General features: G+C 38.8%; 1 protein-coding gene across 1 annotated transcript in view; it reads right to left on the bottom strand.

The window, feature by feature from the left end:
• DNAH5 (dynein, axonemal, heavy chain 5) overlaps positions 1-21,629 on the bottom strand; it is a 274,359-nt gene that overhangs the window by 182,059 nt on the left and 70,671 nt on the right. Inside the window, 8 exon segments of the mRNA XM_011994188.1 lie at positions 7,456-7,609; positions 10,501-10,700; positions 12,358-12,598; positions 13,649-13,887; positions 14,202-14,264; positions 15,757-15,975; positions 18,724-18,959; positions 19,519-19,720. Coding sequence (XP_011849578.1) covers positions 7,456-7,609; positions 10,501-10,700; positions 12,358-12,598; positions 13,649-13,887; positions 14,202-14,264; positions 15,757-15,975; positions 18,724-18,959; positions 19,519-19,720 — 1,554 coding nt within the window.

Below are 21,629 nucleotides of genomic sequence, written 5' to 3'. Positions count from 1 at the left end.
TTCTTCACTCATTAAAAAGAAAAACATGGGAATCCTGGGCATGATGGCCAAATAGGAATAGCTCCACTCTGCAGCTCCCAGCGAGATCAACGCAGAAGGCAGGTGATTTCTGCATTTCCAACTGAGGCACCTGGCTCATCTCATCGGGACTGGTTAAATAGTGGATGCAGCCCACGGAGGGCAAGAAGAAGCAGGGTGGGGCATTGCCTCACCCAGGAAGTGCAAGGGTTTGGGGAACTCCCCACCCTAGCCAAGGAAAACCATGAGGTACCATGCCATGAGGGACACTGCTATCCAGCCCAGTTACTACGCTTTTCCCATGGCCTTCACAATCCACAGACCAGGAGATTCCCTCAGGTGCCTACACCACAAGGGCCCTGGGTTTCAAGCACAAAACTGAGTGGCCATTTGGGCAGACACTGAGCTAGCTGCAGTTTTGTTTTTTGTTTATTTTTTTTTTACACGGAGTTTTGCTCTTTTTGCCCAGGCTGGAGTGCAATGGTGCAATCTCGGCTCACTGCAACCTCCGCCTCCTGGGTTCAAGCGATTCTCATGCCTCAACCTCCCAAGTAGCTGGGATTACAGGCATGTGCCACCACGCCCAGCTAATTATGTATTTTTAGTAGAGACGGAGTTTCTCCACGTTGGCCAGGCTGGTCTCGAACTCCCGACCTCAGGTAATCCACCTGCCTTGGCCTCCCAAAGTGCTGGGATTACAGGTGTGAGCCATCACACCCAGCCATTTTTTTCATACCCCAGTGGCACCTGAAACGTCAGTGAGGCAGAACTGTTCACTCCCCTGGAAAGGGGGCTGAAGCCAGGGAGCCAAGTCTTGCTCAGTGGATGCCATCCCCACGGAACCCAGCAAGATAAGATCCACTGGCTTGAAATTCTCACTGACAGCACAGCAGTCTGAAGTCAACCTGGAATGCTCGAGCTTGGTGGGGGTACGGGGGTCCACCACTACTGAGGCTTGAGTAGGTAGTTTTCCCTCACAGTATAAACAAAGTCACAAAGAAGTTCAGACTGGGCAGAGCCCACCACAACACCACACAGCTGCCGTAGCCAGACTGCCTCTCTAGATTCCTGCTCTCTGTGCAGGGCATCTCTGAAAAAAATGCAGCAACCCCAGTCAGGTGCTTATAGATAAAACTCTCATCTTCCTGGGACAGAACAACTGGGGGAAGGGGCAGCTGTGGGGTGCAGCTACAGAAAACTTAAACGTTCCTGCCTGCCAGCTCTGAAGAGAGCAGCAGATCTCCCAGCACAGGGCTCGAGCTCTGCTAAGGGACAGACTGCCTCCTCAAGTGGGCCCCTGACCCCATGCTTCCTGACAGGGAGACACTTCCCAGCAGGGGCCAACAGACATCTCATACACGAGAGCTTTGGCTGGCATCTGGCAGGTGTCCCTCTCAGACAAAGCTTCCAGAGGAAGGAGCAGGCAGCAATCTTTGCTGTTCTGCAGCCTCTGCTGGTGATGCCCAGGCAAACAGGGTCTGGATTGGACCCCCAGCAAACTCCAGAAGACCTGGAGAAGAGGGGCCTGTCTGTTAGAAGAAAAACTAATGAACAGGAAGCAGTAACATCAACATCAACAAAAAGGACAACCAAACAAACACTCCATCTGAAGGTCACCAACAGCAAAAACCAATGGTAGATAAATCCACGAAGATGAGGAAAAACCAGCACAAAAAGGCTGAAAATTCCAAAACCAGAATGCCTCTTCTCCTCCAAAGGAAAACAACTCCTCACCAGCAAGGGAACAAAACTGGACAGAGAATGAGTTTGACGAATTGACAGAAGTAGGCTTCAGAAGGTGGATGATAACAAACTCCTCCGAGCTAAAAGAGCATGTTCTAACCCAACATAAGGAAGCTAAGAACCTTTATAAAAGTTAGAGAAATTGCTAACTAGAATAACCAATTTAGAGAAGAATATAAACGACCTGATGGAGCTGAAAAACACAGCACAAGAACTTTGTGACGCATACACAAGTATCAATACCCAAATCAATCAAGCAGAAGAAAGGATATCAGAGACTGAAGATCAACGTAAGGAAATAAAGCGTGGAGACAAGATTAGAGAAATAATAATGAAAAGGAATGAACAAAGCCTCCTAGAAATATGAGACTATGTGAAAAGATCAAACCTACGTTTGATTGGTGTACTTAAAAGTGATGGGGAGAATGGATCTACGTTAAAAAACACTCTTCAGGATATTATCCAGGAGAACGTCCTCAACCTAGCAAGACAGGCCAACATTCAAATTCAGGAAATGCAGAGAACACCAAGAAGATTCTCCTCAAGAAAAGCCACCCCAAAACACATAATCGTCAGATTCACCAAGGTTGAAATGAAGGAAAAAATGTTAAAGGCAGCCAGAAAGAAAGGTCGGGTTACCCACAAAGGGAAGCCCATCAGATTAACAGCAGATCTCTCTGCAAAAACCCTACAAGCCATAAGAGAATGGGGACCAATATTCAACATTCTTAAAAGAATTTTCAACCCACAATTTCATATCCAACCAAACTAAGCTTCATAAGCGAAGGAGAAATAAAATCCTTTACAGACAAGCAAGTGATGAGGGATTTTGTCGCCAATAGGCCTGCCCTACAAGAGCTCCTGAAGGAAGCACTAAATATGGAAAGGAAAAACCAGTATCAGCCACTGCAAAAACAAACCAAAATGTAAAGACCATTGATATTATGAAGAAACTGCATCAACTAATGGACAAAATAACTAGCTAGCATCATAATGACAGGATCAAATTCATACATAACAATATTAACCTTAAATGTAAATGGGCTAAATGCCCCAATTAAAAGACACAGACTGGCAAATTAACCTTAAATGTAAATGGGCTAAATGCCCCAATTAAAAGACACAGACTGGCAAATTTAATAGAGTCAAGATTAATCAGTGTGCTATACTGAGAAGACCCATCTCACATGCAAAGACACACATAGGCTCAGAATAAAGGGATGGAAGAATATTTACCAAGCAAACGGAAAGCAAAAAAAAAAGCAGGGGTTGCAATCCTACTCTCTGATAAAACAGACTTTAAACCAACAAAGATCAAAAAAGACAAAGAAGGGCATTACATAATGGTAAAGGGATCAATGCAATGAGAAGAACTAACTATCCTAAATATATATGCACCTGATACAGGAGCACCCAGGTTCATAAAGCAAGTTCTTAGAGACCTACAAAGAGACTTAGAATCTCACACAATAATAGTAGGAGTCTTTTTTTAATATGTTAAAGAAATATTTAATTACAAAATTAAGCTTACACATAGTCTAAAAATTTTCAAATGTACTGTATTTTATAGCATACAAGTACAATTTGTAAAATGATTCACTAGTAATTTAATTACATTTAATTTACTTTTAAGTAAAATTAAAAATGCTTCTCTCTCACTATGATGCAGAATATTACTCTGAACGCCTACCTCATGCATCACTCAATATGAAAAGTAAACTAACAAGAGCCACTCCACTTAGATTTTCATCATAAATCTTACATTTTAATACCCATACTCTTCAACAGTGGGAGACTTTAACACCACACTCTCAATATTAGACAGATGAATGAGATAATTAACAAGGATATTCAGGACTTGAACTCAGCTCTGGACCAAGCGGACCTAATAGACATCTACAGAATTCTCTACCCCAAATCAACAGAATATACATTCTTCTCAACACTGCATCATACTTATTCTTATATCGACCACATAATTGAAAGTAAAACACTCCTCAGCAAATGCAAAAGAACAGAAATCATAGAAAACAGTCTCAGACCACAGTGCAATCAAGTTAGAACTCAGGATTAAGAAACTCACTCAAAATCGCACAACTACATGGAAACTGAACAACCTGCTCCTGAATGACTACTGGGTAAATAACGAAATTAAGGAAGAAATAAATAAGTTCTTTGAAACCAATGAGAACAAAGACACAGCATATGAGAATTCTGGGACACAGCTAAAGTACTGTTTAGAGGGAAATTTATAGTACTAAATGCCCACAGGAGAAAGTGGGAAAGATTTAAAATCGACACGTTAACATCACAATTAAAAGAACTAGAGAATGAAGAGCAAACAAATCCAAAAGCTAGCAGAAGACAAGAAATAACTAACATCAGAGCAGAACTGAAGGAGATAGAGACATGCAAAACCCTTCAAAAAAATCAATGAATTCAGGAGCCGGTTTTTTGAAAAGATCAACAAAACAGATAGACTGCTAACCAGACTACTAAAGAAGAAAAGGGAGAAGAATCAAATAGACACAATAAAAAATGATAAAGGGGATATCACCACTGATTCCACAGAAATACAAACTACCATCAGAGAATACTATAAACACCTCTACGCAAATAAACTAGAAAAATCTAGAAGAAATGGATAAGTTTCTTCTAGAAATTCTACCAGAGGTTCAAAGAGCAGCTGGTACCATTCCTCTTAGAACTACTCCAAACAATAGAAAAAGAGGGACTCCTCCCTAACTCATTTTATGAGGCCAGCATCATCCTGATACCAAAACCTGGCAGAGACACAATAAAAAAAGAAAATTTCAGGCCAACATCTCTGATGAACATCAATGCAAAAATCCTCAATAGAATACAGGCAAACTGAATCAAAAAGCACATTGAAAAGCTTATCCACCACGATGAAGTCAACTTCATCCCTGGGATGCAAGGCTGGTTCAACATATGTAAATCAATAAACATAGTCCATCACATAAACAGAACCAATGAAAAAAACACATGATTATCTCAATAGATACAGAGAAGGCCTTCGATAAAATTGAACACCCCTTCATGCTAAAAACTCTCAATAAACTAGGTATTGATGGAACATATCTCAAAATAATAAGAGCTATTTATGACAAATCCATAGCCAATATCATACCTGAATAGGCAACAGCCAGAAGCATTTTGAACACTGGCACATGACAAGGATGCCCTCTCTCACCACTCCTATTCAACACAGTATTGGAAGTTCTGGCCAGGGCAATCAGGCAAGAGAAAGAAATAAAGGTATTCAAATAGGAAAAAAAGAAGTCAAATTATCTCTTTTTGCAGATGACATGATTGTATATTTAGAAAACCCCATCGTCTCAGCCCAAAAACTCCTAAAGCTGATGAGCAACTTCAGCAAAGTCTCATGATACAAAATCAATGTGCAAAAATCACAAGCATTCCTATACACCAATAATAGATAAACAGAGAGCCAAATCATGAGTGAACTCCCATTCACAATCGCTACAAAGAGAATAAAATACCTAGGAATACAACTTATAAGGGATGTGAAGGACCTCTTCAAGGAGAACTACAAACCACTGCTCAAGGGAATAACAGAGGACACAAATACATGGAAGAACATTCCATGCTCATGGATAGGAAGAATCAATATCATAAAAATGGCTATACTGTCCAAAGTAATTTATAGATTCAACGCTATTCCCATCAAGCTATCATTGACTTCCTTCAAATAATTAGAAAAGAAACTACTTTAAATTTCATATGGAACCAAAAAAGAACCCATATAGCCAAGACAATCCTAAGCAAAAAGAACAAAGCTGGAGGCATCATGCTATCTGACTTCCAACTAAACTTCAAGGCTACAGTAACCAAAACAGCATGGTACTGGTACCAAAACAGACATATAGACCAAGGGAACAGAACAGAAGCCTCAGAAATAACACCACACATCTACAACCATCTGATCTTTGACAAACCCAACAAAACAAGCAATGGGGAAAGGATTCCCTATATATTAAATGATGTTGGGAAAACTGGCTAGCCATATGCAGAAAACTGAAACTGGACTCCTTCCTTACACCTTATACAAAAATTAACTCACGATGGATTAAAGATCTAAACATAAGACCTAAAACCATAAAAACCCTAGAAGATAACCTAGGCAATACCAGTCAGGATATAGAAATGGGCAAAGACTTCATGACTAAAACACCAAAAGCAATTGCAACAAAAGCCAAAACAGTGTGGCAATTCCTCAAGGAGCTAGAACTAGAAATACCACTTGACCCAGCAATCCCATTACTGGGTATATACCCAAAGGGTTATAAATCAATCTACTATAAAGACACATGCACACGTATGTTTATTGCAGCACTGTTCACAAAAGGAAAGACTTGGAACCAACCCAAATGCCCACCAATGTTATACTGGATAAAGAAAATGTAGCACATATACACCATGGAATACTATGCAGCTATAAAAAAGGAGTCCATGTACTTTGCAGTGACATGGATGCAGCTGGAAACCATCATTCTCAGCAAGCTAGCACAGGAACAGAAAACCAAATATCACATGTTCTCACTGATAAGTGGGAATTAAACAACGAGAACATATGGGCACAGGGAGGGGAACATCACACACTGGGGCCTGTCAGGGGATGTGGGGAAAAGGTAGGGATAGCATTAAGAGAAATACCTAATGTAGATGACGGGTTGCTGGGTGCAGCAAACCACCATGGCGCATGTATACCTATGTGACAAACCTGCACGTTCTGCACATGTATCCCAGAACTTAAAGTATAATTTAAAAAAAAAAAAAAATCCAAACCTCCTACTTAAAACCTTTAAAAAAAAAAAAAGAAGATAAAAAACATGCACAAATACAAATCAAAAATAAAGTAAAATTTAGTGAGTGAATACATTTCACTACTGCCTCCAAAATAAATGGTCTGCAGTCTAATTTGATCTGTCATCTGTAATTAAACTGAAAACTAACCAAAGAAGTTCGGAAACCTATGTCATGAAAACATTTAATATAATCATGCTTCTAAAACTCAAATATATTGTTAAAATGTTATAATCTTGCATACAGCTTAAGGTAATTGAATAAGAATCCTTAAGAATTGGTTACAGTGTTCATTTAAAAATCTCAAAATATATTCCATATATACCTAGTAAGAAGGTTATGATTTGATGATAAATATATAGTCGACATCTCTAAAAGAAGGTCTTTTTGTTTTGGGGATTTTTTCTGCAAATTTCCACCCCTCAAGTGTACTGTACAGATATAATTGGGTACATTGTATAGTACGGATTACTTTAAAATGTCAGTAGTAGAACAAATTAGCCTACCATTGTCAAGATAACTGCACCATAATTCTACAGTTTCAAATTCTACCTTGAAATTATCTAAAGAAGCATATCAATTATGCAACCACTTATTCTTTGTTTTTTAACGGTCTATTATCTATCAAACCTCCACAGTTTTGCAGCATTCTTACTCTGATTGTCACCCCTTTCCTTTCCACAATTCCTCACTCCTGTTGCAGAATCACAGTATTAACAGTGACAACAAAATATTGAAGGAAGGGGTTCAATGGAAGTGGAATATTATTGCATTATTTAAGGGTGTATTCGTTCTGAGATCTTGCTCTGAAAAAATATGATGAAATCATAAAGAAGATTAGGAAACCTTGGGCAACTGCCTGGCAATGTCTCCTCCCACAAAGACGGCTTCTAAATAAATCCACAGGTTTTGCACTGTCATCCAGCTCTCGATGATGTCTGTTGAGTTGGAAAGGTACTGCACCCATTTTTGAATCTGGGCTTTGAATGGCATATTGTACCTAAAATAAGAAATAGGTTTAGGATTTGGTGTTGGTTTTGGTTGTGCTGTGGTTTTCAAACTAAAAAGGTTTTTAAAGTATTAATTTTTAACCTCTTTCTTTACAACCTTCATTATGTTGCTGGCTTTTAAAGTGATGCAACCAAGTGATTAATTCATCCCCATTTATTGTGCATTGTTAGTCTAGCTTTTTCCCTTTCGATCCAGAGTGTAGAGAAGGGTGGGAGATTTGTAATCTAAGGAGTAGGTCAGGCATTAGACTTGATTCCACCAAGCTTCCAGGGTGATATAATTGTCCTCAGTGCTGCTACGGCTGTGAGAATCACATTTGCTCTACTGAACTTCTGTGCCTATTTCATGGAGTCTCTGGTTTTTCATATAATATGGAGCCTTTATAGAATCATCAGTGGGGACCAGACAACTAATTCAATCTTCAAATATGATAACACCCGGACTCTCTCATTAGCCTCCCCTTTTCTGAGTCTCTTCCTAACTTCCCACGTACCTGTGTCCAACCCACTCACGTTTGATGTACGTGTGTGCAAGGTTACTGCCTCTTCCATAGTTAATCTGTCTTCCCCTTTTCGTCTTTAAGACAGACTGCCTGCGGGTAGCCTCCCAATGTCCTTTTCTCCTTCTGCTTTTCCATGTGGGCTCATAACTACCCAGCTAAATTACTGAATTTCCCGGCTTCCCTTTGCAGTAATGTGCAGTCAGAAGACTAAGTTCCACATCAACAGTGCTTAATTTAGCTGAACACTGGAATCATCTCGCCAGCATTAAAAATTACTGATGCCTGCCTGGGTCCTACCTACAGAGACTCTGATTCAATGAGTCTGGGACATGGCCCTGGCATTGGGATTTTTTTTTTAAGTTCCTTCGGTGTATCTGGCATGTTGCAGTTCTACATGAAATGTTGAGTAGCGGCATTGGATGTAATGGGTAGCATGGGGAATAAGGTCACACCTGGGAAAGACAGATGAGTGAGCCAGACCAGACTTGGGTCCCTGATGATGTGGTGAAGTCCCCATTCCAACCTGAACCATCTACGTTAAGAATTCTTTTACACGTGAGCAATATAAGGATCAGTGTTATGTTAGCCATTTTGTACGTGGTGTTTCTGTTTTTACAGACAAACTTAATCCTAAATGATTGTACAGCCTATCTTTATGTTTCTTCTTCTCTTTCTTATCCCTTCATGGCTCTCTCTAGCCCTACATAATATGGACTTGAAGTCGTATTATTGCATAAAGTTTAATTTCCGTATTCTTAATTGTTAACCAAATTGTTTTAATATTCCACGCATCTTTCTGAATATTTGTGTGCTCTTCACTAGAATATAGGTCCATAGAAACAGAGATCTTTATTTGTTGTTCTATCCACAGCACCTAGAAGAGTACATTGCTCACATAGCAAAGGTTCAATAAGTATATATTGAAAAAATATTCCTCCCAATAACTCTATCTGTAGATTAGATGCCATTGATAAGAAAAGTTTCCCCAGCCCAACCAGATAATTTTTACTTAATTTATATTTATATGCGTATCTTTTCTATCTCCCTAGGGTATATTATTGTCTGTCTATCCTTTATTCTGGTTTGGTATGAATAGTAACCAAGTTCATTAAAACTCACCAATTCTGAGAAGTCCAAACTCAAGATCACTAATGGTCTAACTTTATATCCCCATATTACTTTAGTGTAATAAGTAAACTGAAATAAGAGAAATTTTTTGAAATAGCATGAAGTACATGGTATTTCCAACATTAAAAGTATTGACACAAATATACAGAGAATTGGGTGATATTTTAAAGTGAGAATAGAACAACAAATTTGTATCTCAATGGTATCCACATTCTGCACAATTACCATATATTTGAGAATATTCTGGGGAACAAAAACATTATTTCAGAAAGAGCAAATGGAAGCAATGAAACAAGGAAATGTAAATTCATGACTGTATGGTTTGTATGTCCAAAATGTGAGGGGTGGCCACTACGCATTATACACACGTAACAAAAGTTCACATGTGGACGGATGCGGTGGCTCATGCCTGTAATCCCAGGACTTTGGGAGGCCAAGGCGGGCAGATCACCTGAGACCAGGAGTTTGAGACCAGCCTGGCCAACATGGTGAAACCCTGTCTCTACTAAAAGTGCAAAAATTAGCCAGGCATGGTGGCTGTTGCCTGTAATCCCAGTACTCAAGAAGCTGAGGCAGAATCACTTGAACCCAGGAGGCTGAAGTTGCAGTAAGCTGAGATCGCGGCATTGCACTCCAGCCTGGGTGACAGAGCAAGAATCCGTCTCAAAAAAAAAAACAAAATTCACATGTACCCCATGAATTTGTACAAATATAAAAAATAAAGTATGTAAACAACTAAGAGTTTCTAGTCCACAGATATTGGCAAAAAAGGTTTTTCGAGGAAAATGATTATTCTGGAATTCAAAATAATGTTCCTTCTAGATTCTACAGCCTATAGAGCTGTGAGCTGTGCAGTCAGGCTTGTCAGCAGAAAAGCTGAAATGTCCCCAAAATCTGAGTAGCTAATGATAACGTTGCATTATTTTGTCCAGTGGATGGTCTCAGACATATCCCGCAAATAGAGGATAATGAAATAAAACCAGAGTTACACATGCTGTAACAAGTGACTGAGGCCAAAATGAAACCAAGAATAATTGAAATATAATCTCTTGATTATGTATCTATAAGTGGGTGCCTGAATAAAAACATGTTTTGGATATAAAAATTAATTAATCGATTTAATGAAAACAAGTATTTTCAACATTGAGTAGACTGTATGAAGGCTATTATTGTAATGGATTTTTCATTAATTTGAAATGTTTGCTATCATGGTTCTCAAATCTAAGGGAAAAGATAGAAGTGTTTCCCACCTGTTGCTCAGTAGGGAACCCAGCAACATCAAGCTGTCCTCCATGTTGGCGATGATTTCCGAGGTACTGTCTCCTCGCAAGAGGAGCTCTCCACGGGTTTTAAAGCTGCCGAAGGTGAATGTTTTATTGTCCCATTCATTGATCACTTGCTTCAGCTTTTGCTCAATGTCTCTCTCTTTCACCGCACTGATACAGATGTCCTATCAAAATGGCAAGCTCTCATGTTATTGCATGAAAGTCACATGTCCTTCCTTAACAGTCCAGGTGAAAGACCCTATCTTCACTATTTGCTTCATATATATATCTGTAAACTTTTGTATTTCCAGACCTAAAATGCAATATAATAAATAGAATGTGTATATGCAGATACTGATGCATGAGGAGAGATGGAGATAAAGATATGACTGAAAAACAGAACTTTAATTTATAAAATTTCCCAGCAAACTTGTCCAGGAAGAAAGATGACAGAAAATATATGGAAATCACTTTTAAATTTTGGAACTTTAACCACTGACTCAAAATTCAATGTATTTCTGATTTACCTCTAAAGTTAAATGAATGCAGCGTGTGAATGAACACAGGTAGCAGAAACCTGATTTCTCCCATGGCTCTGGTCACTTTCCCAGTCTCCTCTGCAGCCTCACCATTCTCCTAGACCATTAGTCAAGCCCTTCCTTTACCCTCACTTCTTCCCACACTCTGTTCCCCTCTGTGTGAGCTCATTTACACCTATGAATTCAATCACTTTCATATCTCCAGGCAAGACCCACATCCATTTGCCTACTGAACTTCCCTGCTGAGATGTTTCAAGGAAACCCCAAACACAATCTGTGAAATATCAGACTCATGTCCCTAATCAAGCCCATGATCTTTGCACCTTGTCACCCAATCTGACCCCCTTCCCATGTTCCCCATCTCCATGGTCAGCACCTTCATCCACTTAGTTCTCTCAGCAAAAAAGAAAAATCTAGAGTTCATCTTTAGCCTACCCCTTCCTTCTCCTATCATGTTCCCTTCATCACCAAATTTTCTTCAAATATCCGTTGATCCTTTCTCTCCTTTCTAGCTTTACTACTTCCCCTCTCATCTAACAGCCATTATTTCTTGCCTGAGCTACTCTTAGAAACTCTCAGTTGGTTTTTCCATCATTCTTCCCTTGTTCTCCTTCAATTCTTTCTCCAAAGATCACTACCAGTGATCCTTACAAACGGCCAACCTAACCATGTCAGCCCCTGCTGAAAACACATCTCCCAGATGGTGCCCACTGCCCGATAACATCAGGTAGGCCCACTCCACCTCCCTGGCCTCTGCTGTCTCCTCTCTGCCCTGCCTCCGCACCCCCGCCACATGGGCCTTCTTCTGGTTCCTCAAACACACTTCAGAGGCTCCATGCATAATGCACGATCTGCCTGGAATGGCCTTCTTTGCACTTTCCAACCCCTCACCCCAATCACACAACCATACTCCCTTCACCCAGCCAGTCCTATGCATGCATCCCAGCCCTCCCTAGCTTTATCACCCCCAGGTGAGCCAAACTCATCTATCATAGGCTTTCATAGAACAGCATACATTTTATTCAATGGTATTTGCCACAGCTTATAACTATGCCTTTATTTGTATAATTATTTAATAATCTGCAAATGTAGGACTGCATTGTTATATCCTGATGCCAAACCTGTCCCATCTTAGGCACAATAAACATTTGTTGAAGGAACTAGTGGCTGAATACCAGGAGAAGAGTTTCAATTGTCTGAGTGTAGTTTACTGATTCAATATTCCGTAACATAGAAATGTTATCACATCAATCCCATGAGACCTTGCAATCTTCCACCACACCATGCTCTCTGTCAACTGTACCTCTATTTCCTCTTTGTATTTCAGAAGAGGTGCCTCCATGATATTTCTTAACTTAAAACTTTCATTCCCCACATCCAGACTGTGCCCGGTGAGGGTGGTTATCCTTTCCCAGTGCCGCTCCATCATGGCTTTACTGGCCATGTATTCCAGCAGCGGGCAACACTCGCTGAAATCATCAATGATCTTCTTCAGGTCCAAAAAAGCCTGCCAGTCCTTCAAGGCCCGGGGCAGCTTCCGACACCTGTGACGGGAAACCAACATGAAAGGCCATTGAAATATGATCGTAGACAGCACTGGACGAAGACGGTCTGCTAGTATTTCTAAAACAGCCTCTTTGAATACCTATCCTATTTTTAAAACCCATGACTTGCAGGCTATCTGCTAATATAATATAAAGATGACTTTTATATTACAGAAAATTGTCCTCCCCGTTAGAAAAGACTTTTTCCAATCCTTCACAACTATTACCTAGTTAGAGGCATTATTTTAGAGGGTAGAGGTGCTGTTCAAGCTAATTCAATTCTACAAACACGTACTGAGAACTTACTAAGCACAAAGCATAGCATAGTGTATCAGGCTGTCAAGTGAAATACACAACAAATAGCTCTCCTTTTTTTTTTTTTCTTTTTTTTTTTTCTGAGACAGAGTCTAGCGCTATCTCCAGGGTGGAGTGCAGTGGTGCGATCTTGGCTCACTGAAACCTCCACCTCCCAGGTTCAAGTGATTCTCCTGCCTCAGGCTCCCAAGTAGCTGGGATTACAGGTACATGCCACCATGCCCAGCTAATTTTTGTATTTTTAATAGAGATGGGTTTCACCACGTTGGCCAGGATGGTCTCAATCTCCTGACCTCATGATCTGCCCATCTTGGCCTCCAAAAGTGCTGGGATTACTGGCATGGGCCACCGCACCCAGCCAGGTCTCCATTTTCTTTGGCTTCAACAGCTACAACAATACAGAAAAATCATGGGCCCCTGCTTTTGTTCCAGATGATAATCTAACATTAACTTCAAACGTTTCCTAAGTGCAATATAAATAAAAATCAGCTCCCACCAAGCTGCAGAAAAGCCCCTAACATGATTCATCCTGATAGACAGAATGTGCTTGTCTCATTGTCTATGCACAGGAGTAATTAATGAATAATATTTGACAAGAGTGATGTCAATGGACAACAACAATGCAGCAAGATGTGCTTTTGAAATAGCTGGGGTGAAAAGAGAACTTGGCTGCCTATCAAAGAAGAAAGCATTTGAAGTTCAATTGCTGGGCATGCTAAACATTTAATTTCTTACCTGTTCTGGAATTCCAATAGTTCATTGTTGATTTTTTCAATATTCACCTCTGACCAAAGAATATCATAATAGCTATTTACAGTTTCCATGACACTGTTGTACAGAGTGTATATTTTCTGTAGAAGATTTAGTTGCTTCTTTATTTCAAGAAGCTGAGGATACTGTGTAACTGGCAGGCCAAAAAGCTCCTCTCCTCCAGTATATGTGATGTATTTCCGATAGATATTATCAAATTGGTTCTAATAAAAACACAAGTGAAAATTCATCAAAATGATTTATACATGAACAAACATGCAAATGAAAATATAAGACTGGCAAACAAGCAAGCCAGAGATGTGTGATATCTGGGCACATGTAAATAGGAATACTAAGTTGGCATAATTAATTCATAGAAACCACTTCTAATTGTAATCCTATAAAATCATATTTTTAATGCAAGTACATACCATATTCCACAATAGCGCTCTCTATCTTACAAAGAAGAAAATATAAGTGTGTTTAAAACACAACAAGGTTTCATTGTTTAGAAAGTCATAGAAACTAAAAAGATTACCTGAAACATAACAAGCCTGTCACTGGCTTCCTGGGGCTTCAAGCCGCTAGCCATTGGACCATTCTGAACAAAAAGTTAAAAAAAAATAGAATGAAGTGTTTGCATATAAATTTCATGAACTCAAAGTATTTAAATATTAAAGTTAGGTTTCATCCATGATAGGAAACTTAGTTTTTATTTGTTAGAAAAAAAAGAGCCTTACAAAGTGATTTATTTGGAAATATTTTTCCAGTCTAAAAAAGGCAAATTAATGCCAGAACTTACCTTAGTCAAGAAACTTAAGATTAAAAATATGTATTACTCATTTCTTAGGTAACATAGGCAAACAGGAGTCAATGCCTATTCTATAAAGAAGCACATATAAAGTCTGCTTTTGAGCTAAATGCTATCATATAACTCATAGATTTTTATCATTCTAATACACACTTGTAAAGTGGCCCATAATCTTAACATTCCAATCAGAGTCTCCTACATTAGAAAACCTTAAATACGTGGATTTCTGTGCTTCTCCATCCATGGAGTTGGTACATGGGTCCAATCTTCTAACTTTATTAATTTTGTGGTTTATTGTGCTACTAGTTAATTGGTACAAATTTTACCCTAAACTCTATATAATAATTTCCCTTCTGTAGCGCATTATAATTGCCTAGAGATGGGTCTCGTTACACAACATATTTACATTAGAAGATTCAGTACTTAAACATATATGGGTAAATAAAATATGGACTCCATGGGGGCGGGGCTCGATCTGTCTTATCCACTACTGTGTAGTCAGCACCAAGGACAGGGCCCAGCACTTGCTGGGCTCTATATTATTTGTGGAACCAAGGAACGCTGTGGAAAGGAGGACAATTATAACTACATGTGAATAGTACTTTTCTACACAAATTTAGAATGCTACCAAACAACTTCAGTAACAGACCAAATTATACAGTGTTTGCACTTTTAAATTTATCATTTTCTGTTGAAATTATTATGTATGAACTCTGATTTGGTTAGGCTTTGTGTCCCAACCCAAGTCTCATCTTGAATTGTAATCCCCATAATCTCCATAATCCCCACGTCTCAAGGGAGAGACTAGGTGGAGGTAACTGAACCATGGGAGCGGTTTTTCCCATGCTGTTCTCTTGCTAGTGAGTGGGTTCTCATGAGATCCGATGGTTTTATAAGGGGCTCCTCCCCCTTCACTCGGCATTCTCCTTCCTGTTGTCTTGTGAAGAATGTGTCTTGCTTCCCCTTCACCTTTTGCCATGATTGTAAGTTTCCTGAAGCCTCCTCAGCCATGCAGAACTGTGAGTCAATTAAACCTCTCCTTTATAAATTACCCAGTCTCGAGCAGTTCTTTACAGCAGTGTGAAAACAGACTAATACAAACTCTAAGGGGAAAGGATTGTGAAAAGAAAATGTTTTTCTCTCTCATGCAAATAAAATTCCCATTCCTTTGGAATTCCTAGGAAGTTTCATAGAGTTTTACCCATAATTTTTAGACAACTACATTTCACATGCTCTATTCACTCATCCCCAAAAATGCACACAGAGAAAGCCAGAGACATACCAAATCATAGTCCAGATAAAACTGGTGACAATCTTGAAGGAATACCTCCACAGCACTAATAAGCTCTTTCTTGAAACTGGGCTGCAGTGACACTAATTCATTCTGGACTTCACCAGCACGTGTCAGCAGCTTCTCCCAAGCATAGTGCAGTGTATCAACTTTGTCCATCTCGTCCCTTGCTATTAGAAGTCTGTATCTGTTAAGCAGGGCATAAGATTCCTTAAAAAAAAAAAGAAGAAGAAGAAAAACTTAATTTTGGCCAGTCAGATGCATAAATGTACACACAGTCATTTATTAAATGATAAGAATGGAAAATACCAGAATAATAGTGAAACCACCGTGAGAGTTCTAGTTACTCTACCTTAAACTGCAAGAGGTTAACTGAGCAACTGAGCCGTTCAGCTTTAGTTTCCTCATCTATAAAATGGGAAAATCTTCTGACTGCTTCAGAGGATCTTTGAGAGTATTTAAAAATATCATTTTAAATGCTTTTTGAAAACGATAAACCATTAGACACATAAAAGATATTTTGACTTAGGTCCCCAAATTGTATTGGACGACTACAAAATTATAGCAAGTAAATGAAAAACAAAATAATTTAACTTCTAATATTGGAATAACAAAATAAATCAGGGTTTTAACTCTGCCTGATTTCACATGATTGATAAGAGGTTCCAATAGTAAGACACAAGGGAGGGTTCTTGAATCAGAGCCTTCAGCATGTAAAATCCTGGATGGCTTTCTTCGCTTAAAGATTAAAATGAGGCTAAGGTTGGTTTTCAGAAGAAAGAATTTTCTCTAAATATCCCTAGTCTCTTCTCCCACCGTTACTCCTCCCCATAGAGGTGGAATGAGGGCCTGATGGTCAATTTGAGGCAAAAAGAATTGTTGATTTGAGCAAGCATAGCCCCGTGCCTTTCTCTCTCTTCCCTCCCTCTCCGTGGAGGCATGCCTGTGGTCTGCACCTCAGTTCCATAAACTGGATCAGGGCTATACAAAGACCTACAGCTTTCCAACACTGTCTCTGATGGATGAGGATGTATAATAATCGTGGAATTTAGTATTCACTATCTTATAACGTGTGTGTGTTTGGGGGTATGGAAGGGAGGGGAATAACTGGAGTAATACACTAAATTATGTCTTCCAAATAACTTCCATTAGGTATAAAGGTGATGTTTTGATCTTGTCTACTTGATTCTACTTTCATTCTTAATTCCCAGGTGGGAGAAAACAGGATTGCCAGTTACTGTACCTCCTCTTCATACCCAAGGGTCTCGCCTGATCCTGCACAAAGAAAGGTCTCTATGCCTTGATGTTTCAATCCAAGGAGAGCAGGATGGACCATGTGATCGCCCTGGCCCAGCACAGCAGAAGTGAAAATGTGTAGCAGTGTGTACCATTTTCAGGGTAATGTGAAATTTTTCAAAATTCAAACAGGGATGCAGAAAATGGGAGACTACAGTCTGATCTGGACCATCGGAGTATAAGTACAGACATTCCAATTATGGTGTGATGAAAAGATGATGCTTTTACAACTGGAGATTTTTAAATTCTACAATTATACTAGTCTCATTTAAAAATAACAAATATAGTGACCCATTTCTGATAAGACATTTTCAGCTGGAGGTTAACACCGCCCCCCAACCCCACAGAGCCACCATGGCTGAGAAGTTCTTTTCCTTAATGTCTCCACTCTTGGGTCTTTGCCAACAATCACAAGTGGCAAATACGATTTAAAGACATGTACTATCAATTCTGATTATGAAAAGTTATTAATGATATTAATAATTCACACTCTTATGTCATCTCTAATAATATAAGTATTACAAGATGAATAAAAAATGGACTTCAAAATTGCACACACATACACAGACATGAAAAGAAGCTGGAAAGAAATATACCAACACCTTGGTATGTACTTGATTGATAAGATTATGGTAATTTTGAAATTTTATTTTATACTTTTGTTTTGTGTCTTCTGATTTTTCTGCAATGCTATTTTTTAATTAGGGAAAAAATAGTTTTGTTTTGTTTTTTTAAAAAAAGGTTGTTGCTAAGAGTGATTTTGCTGGTGGCTTAACATGAGATTTAAGGAGACTCCTTAGAAAGAGATGATGTTTACTCAAGTGAATCTATTTAAGGATGTCTGCTTGTAAAGCAATTAACTGTCTTTTTTGCCACTGCTTACATTACACTATGTATGTTGATAATATTATAATTAATAAGTCAATAAAAGCAGACTTCACTGCAAAAAAAAGACATTTTCATCTGGAAAAGATAGTATGATATGGTATACAAATAAAAGTGATGTGCAACACTGATCAAATTATGTAACTTCTTTGACCCTCAGTGTCCTTATGTGAGTAGGAGCCATAGTAAGGCTGAAATGAGTTAATGCATATATGGACACTGTTAGTGCCCCATCCAGTTCCTGGTTACCAGCTGGTATTCCCATCCCCAACTACTGAGAATGCTGGCTATCAGGACTGCAGCTGTCCGCTTCCCCGGAAGATTTTCCTCAGCTGAATGTGAGCCTTCTCATGGAGAGGTTATAGCCAATTTGCCACTGACTTAGGAGTACAAAGGGTAGTCTCCTTTGCATGAAGGAGGGCCCAACTCAATAGATGTTGTAGAGCGCCCATGGGATCATTCTCAAGTTAGTCCATAGCTGATTGGCTTCCTTTCCTGATTCCCTCGCTCCCCTTCTTTAGTGAACACTCATCAATAAATCGCTTGCACAAAAATCTTTATCTCAGGCTCTGCTTTGAAGGACCTTAGCTGACATGTGAAGGCAAGAACTGGTCCATGGAAGGCATGCTATAGGGGTTCGGTATCATCAACAATATTGAAAGTATTGTCTCAGTTTAGCAACCATTTAGTAACTTCACTCCAGACCCAGTCAATATCTCAGCTAATAGCATCGAACATGTAGAATATTTCCATAGTGAACAAATGATCATTAGTTACCTCAATAGGTCCTACTTGAAAATCAATGAAGATTTGCTGCTCCCTTATTTCTTTCAGTGCTGCCATTGCAATCCGAATATCGTCTAGGTCCTTAATTGGACGATTTAGTTTCTTATTGAATTCTTCAATAAGCATAAAAATGTTTTCCATCTCACTCCGGTATTTTTTGTTACAGTGGCGTCCAATGACAACCATCCAGGCCTTTGTCTCAGCAGTCAGGGCAAACTTCAAGTCAGCTGTAAAAACCCAAATGTCTACAGTTCAGTTTTAAAAACTCAAACCGGTACGAAAAGTCAAAGTGTCGCTGTTCTCCAGTAGTAAATACATTACAGTGTATAACCCTCTAACCCATAAAAAATTGAACTAGAAAAAAATCATAATTTTTCCTAGTCATTATATATTCATTCATTTTATAAAGTTTGTTTTTACAACAAATCAATACACATGTCAAAATGCTTTTTTTTTAAAAGCACATATCAGAACCCTCTGGGATAATCCTCAAATGTTTGCTATTGTTACTTATTAAATAAAGGGTAAATTCTAATTCAAAATATAACACACGTTTCTCTGACTTAGCCTTTTTTTTCAAGGTTTAGCAGCAAAGTGTTCAAAATAGTCCAGAATCAATAATTATACAGAAGGAAATTTTTAAAAAATCTACAAATTGGTCTTTTAGCTTGAGGCCCATAAAGTCAGTCTTTAAGACAGGTAGAACTCTCTGGAATACTAACCTAGGTAAAGGGACAGAACAATGCTGGCTAATTGATATAACTATATGAAAGAAAATGAACCAACCTGTGTACAGAGCAATGGGACCCACACAGATATATTCAGGCTCAGCATTAATTTCCTGCTCTAGGTTTTGGAAATAGAGGATCTGGGACTCAAATTCAGAGAGCAAGGGGCTCTGTGTAATAAATGTTTTAATGGCTTCTTCTTTCCCCTTTTGCCAAATGTGATTGTAGCGTTTGAAGCAATCCATGGATGCAATAACTTCCTGAATGCAAATAACAACAGATTTACGTTAAGAAGGAAGAATCTGGAATGGCATGATGATATAAGTGAGTATTTGCCAACTGCTGATGGTTCCTATGGATTTATTAAAATGTTGAGTGAACTGTGTGATTATCTGGAAATGCCAAAGAACTGAACTGGGACTATATACAATAGTGTGGACAGTGGCCCAGGGCTAGTAGCAGTTTCACTGTTATCATCCCTAGCCAAATGGGAGAGGAGCGGTTTCTAGAAACTAGAAGAGAGTCCTTGAAGATGCTGTGCACAGGACCCTCTTGCTTGGAGCTGGGCCTTAGGTCAAAAACCACAGCTCAAGGTCCCACTACAGGGAGGGTGCCATGGAAAACATCCTCTGAGGTCATTCTCCTCTGTCCCCGCTCCCCTCAGATCTCCTCAAAGCTTCTTCATTGACTGAACCCACTGGAAGCCTCAATGGGAATCTACTGACATGTTGCCTAAGGTCAGATAGGTGGAGGGGGTGGAGATTAGATCTTAGGGGCATGAAGGACAAACAGAACATAGCCAACATCACTCCAATGAGAGATTGCCTGGAATCACATAAAATGTATAAATTCATATAACAAAAATTGACATCTGAACAATACTGCATCTTACCAACCAGGAACACAGTGCATGTTTCCGTATCTTGTCATCTTTTTCAAAAATTTCTTATTAAGTTTTAGGGTAATCTTCATAGAGACCCCAGATACTTCTTATTACACATGTTTCTAGGTATTTTCCAATGATGTTGTCACTGTAAACAAGATCTTTTCCACTATTATTATAACTGGCTATGAATGGCATATACATTTTTAAAAATTTTTTTGTAAATGAACAGTCTAGTTTGCTAACCAAGTATGCATCTGTAAAGATGAAATGACTCTCTGGCAATTGGTAAATAGGGGATAGTATTGATCTAATGCAGAGGTCATGTTTTCAAATGCTATTTTTCCCAGCAAAACAAATGCTACTGCTTTGTACCAGCTAAAGCAGCAAGCCACAGAGGAGTACAGCCCTGTGTGCTACGCCCCCTCCATCACTTCTTCCTTTTGGACTGATTTTGCTACCACCTGTCTTAAGAATATCTTTGCATATTGTTTTCACTCATAAGTTAGTGCTTAAAAAAATGTTTTCTCATGGACATAGAGAGCAGAATTATAGATAATAGAGACTCAGAAGAGTCAGATTTCTCATCAGCTTCAGAAGGGAGGGTGATGAGAAATTCACTAATAGATGCAATGTACATTATTTGGGTGATGGATACCCTAAAATCCCAGACTTGGCCACTATGCAATCTATGCATGTAACACAATTGCACATGTATCCCATAAATGTGTACAAATAAAAGTAGATAAATAAATAAATAAATACCAATCAAAGCAGAAAGAACAACAAGAAAGAAAGAAAGAAAGAAAGAAAGAAAGAAAGAAAGAATGCAGAGTTTGGCCTGTTTTTTGTAGAGTTTATCTTTGCTTCTACGCTCCACAACTTCAACTGTTCCTTTTCCCACTTCTACCAACCTTCTTTCATCTTTTATAGTAAAGTTCTGTAATTACTATAGTGTTATTAAATGTGTGAATATTTTACTATGATTGTTACCGTTAATATTTTACTATGATTATTATTGTTTTTATTACTACTCTGGTTACAAATTGCATAGATTTTGTGTCTGCCTCAATCTTGTTTTTCTCATAATCCCTATTATTTAATATTAAATATGCAACTTCTCAAAACAGGATGATTTTCAGGAACATGTTTATTGTATTCTATGAAAAAATCATATAATTATCTTTCCATTGATGACTAACTTAACTCTTTTTGGGCCACAATTTCTTTTTCAGATTAGCCTCTTGGATTTACTTGGTAGACAATTGAATCATCTACAAATAACT

This window comes from Mandrillus leucophaeus, unplaced genomic scaffold (assembly GCF_000951045.1).
Source record: "Mandrillus leucophaeus isolate KB7577 unplaced genomic scaffold, Mleu.le_1.0 Scaffold445, whole genome shotgun sequence".
Classification (NCBI taxonomy): Eukaryota; Metazoa; Chordata; class Mammalia; order Primates; family Cercopithecidae; genus Mandrillus; species Mandrillus leucophaeus.
The sequence above is the reverse complement of the archived record's forward strand: the minus strand, read 5'-3'. Positions and strand labels throughout refer to the sequence as shown.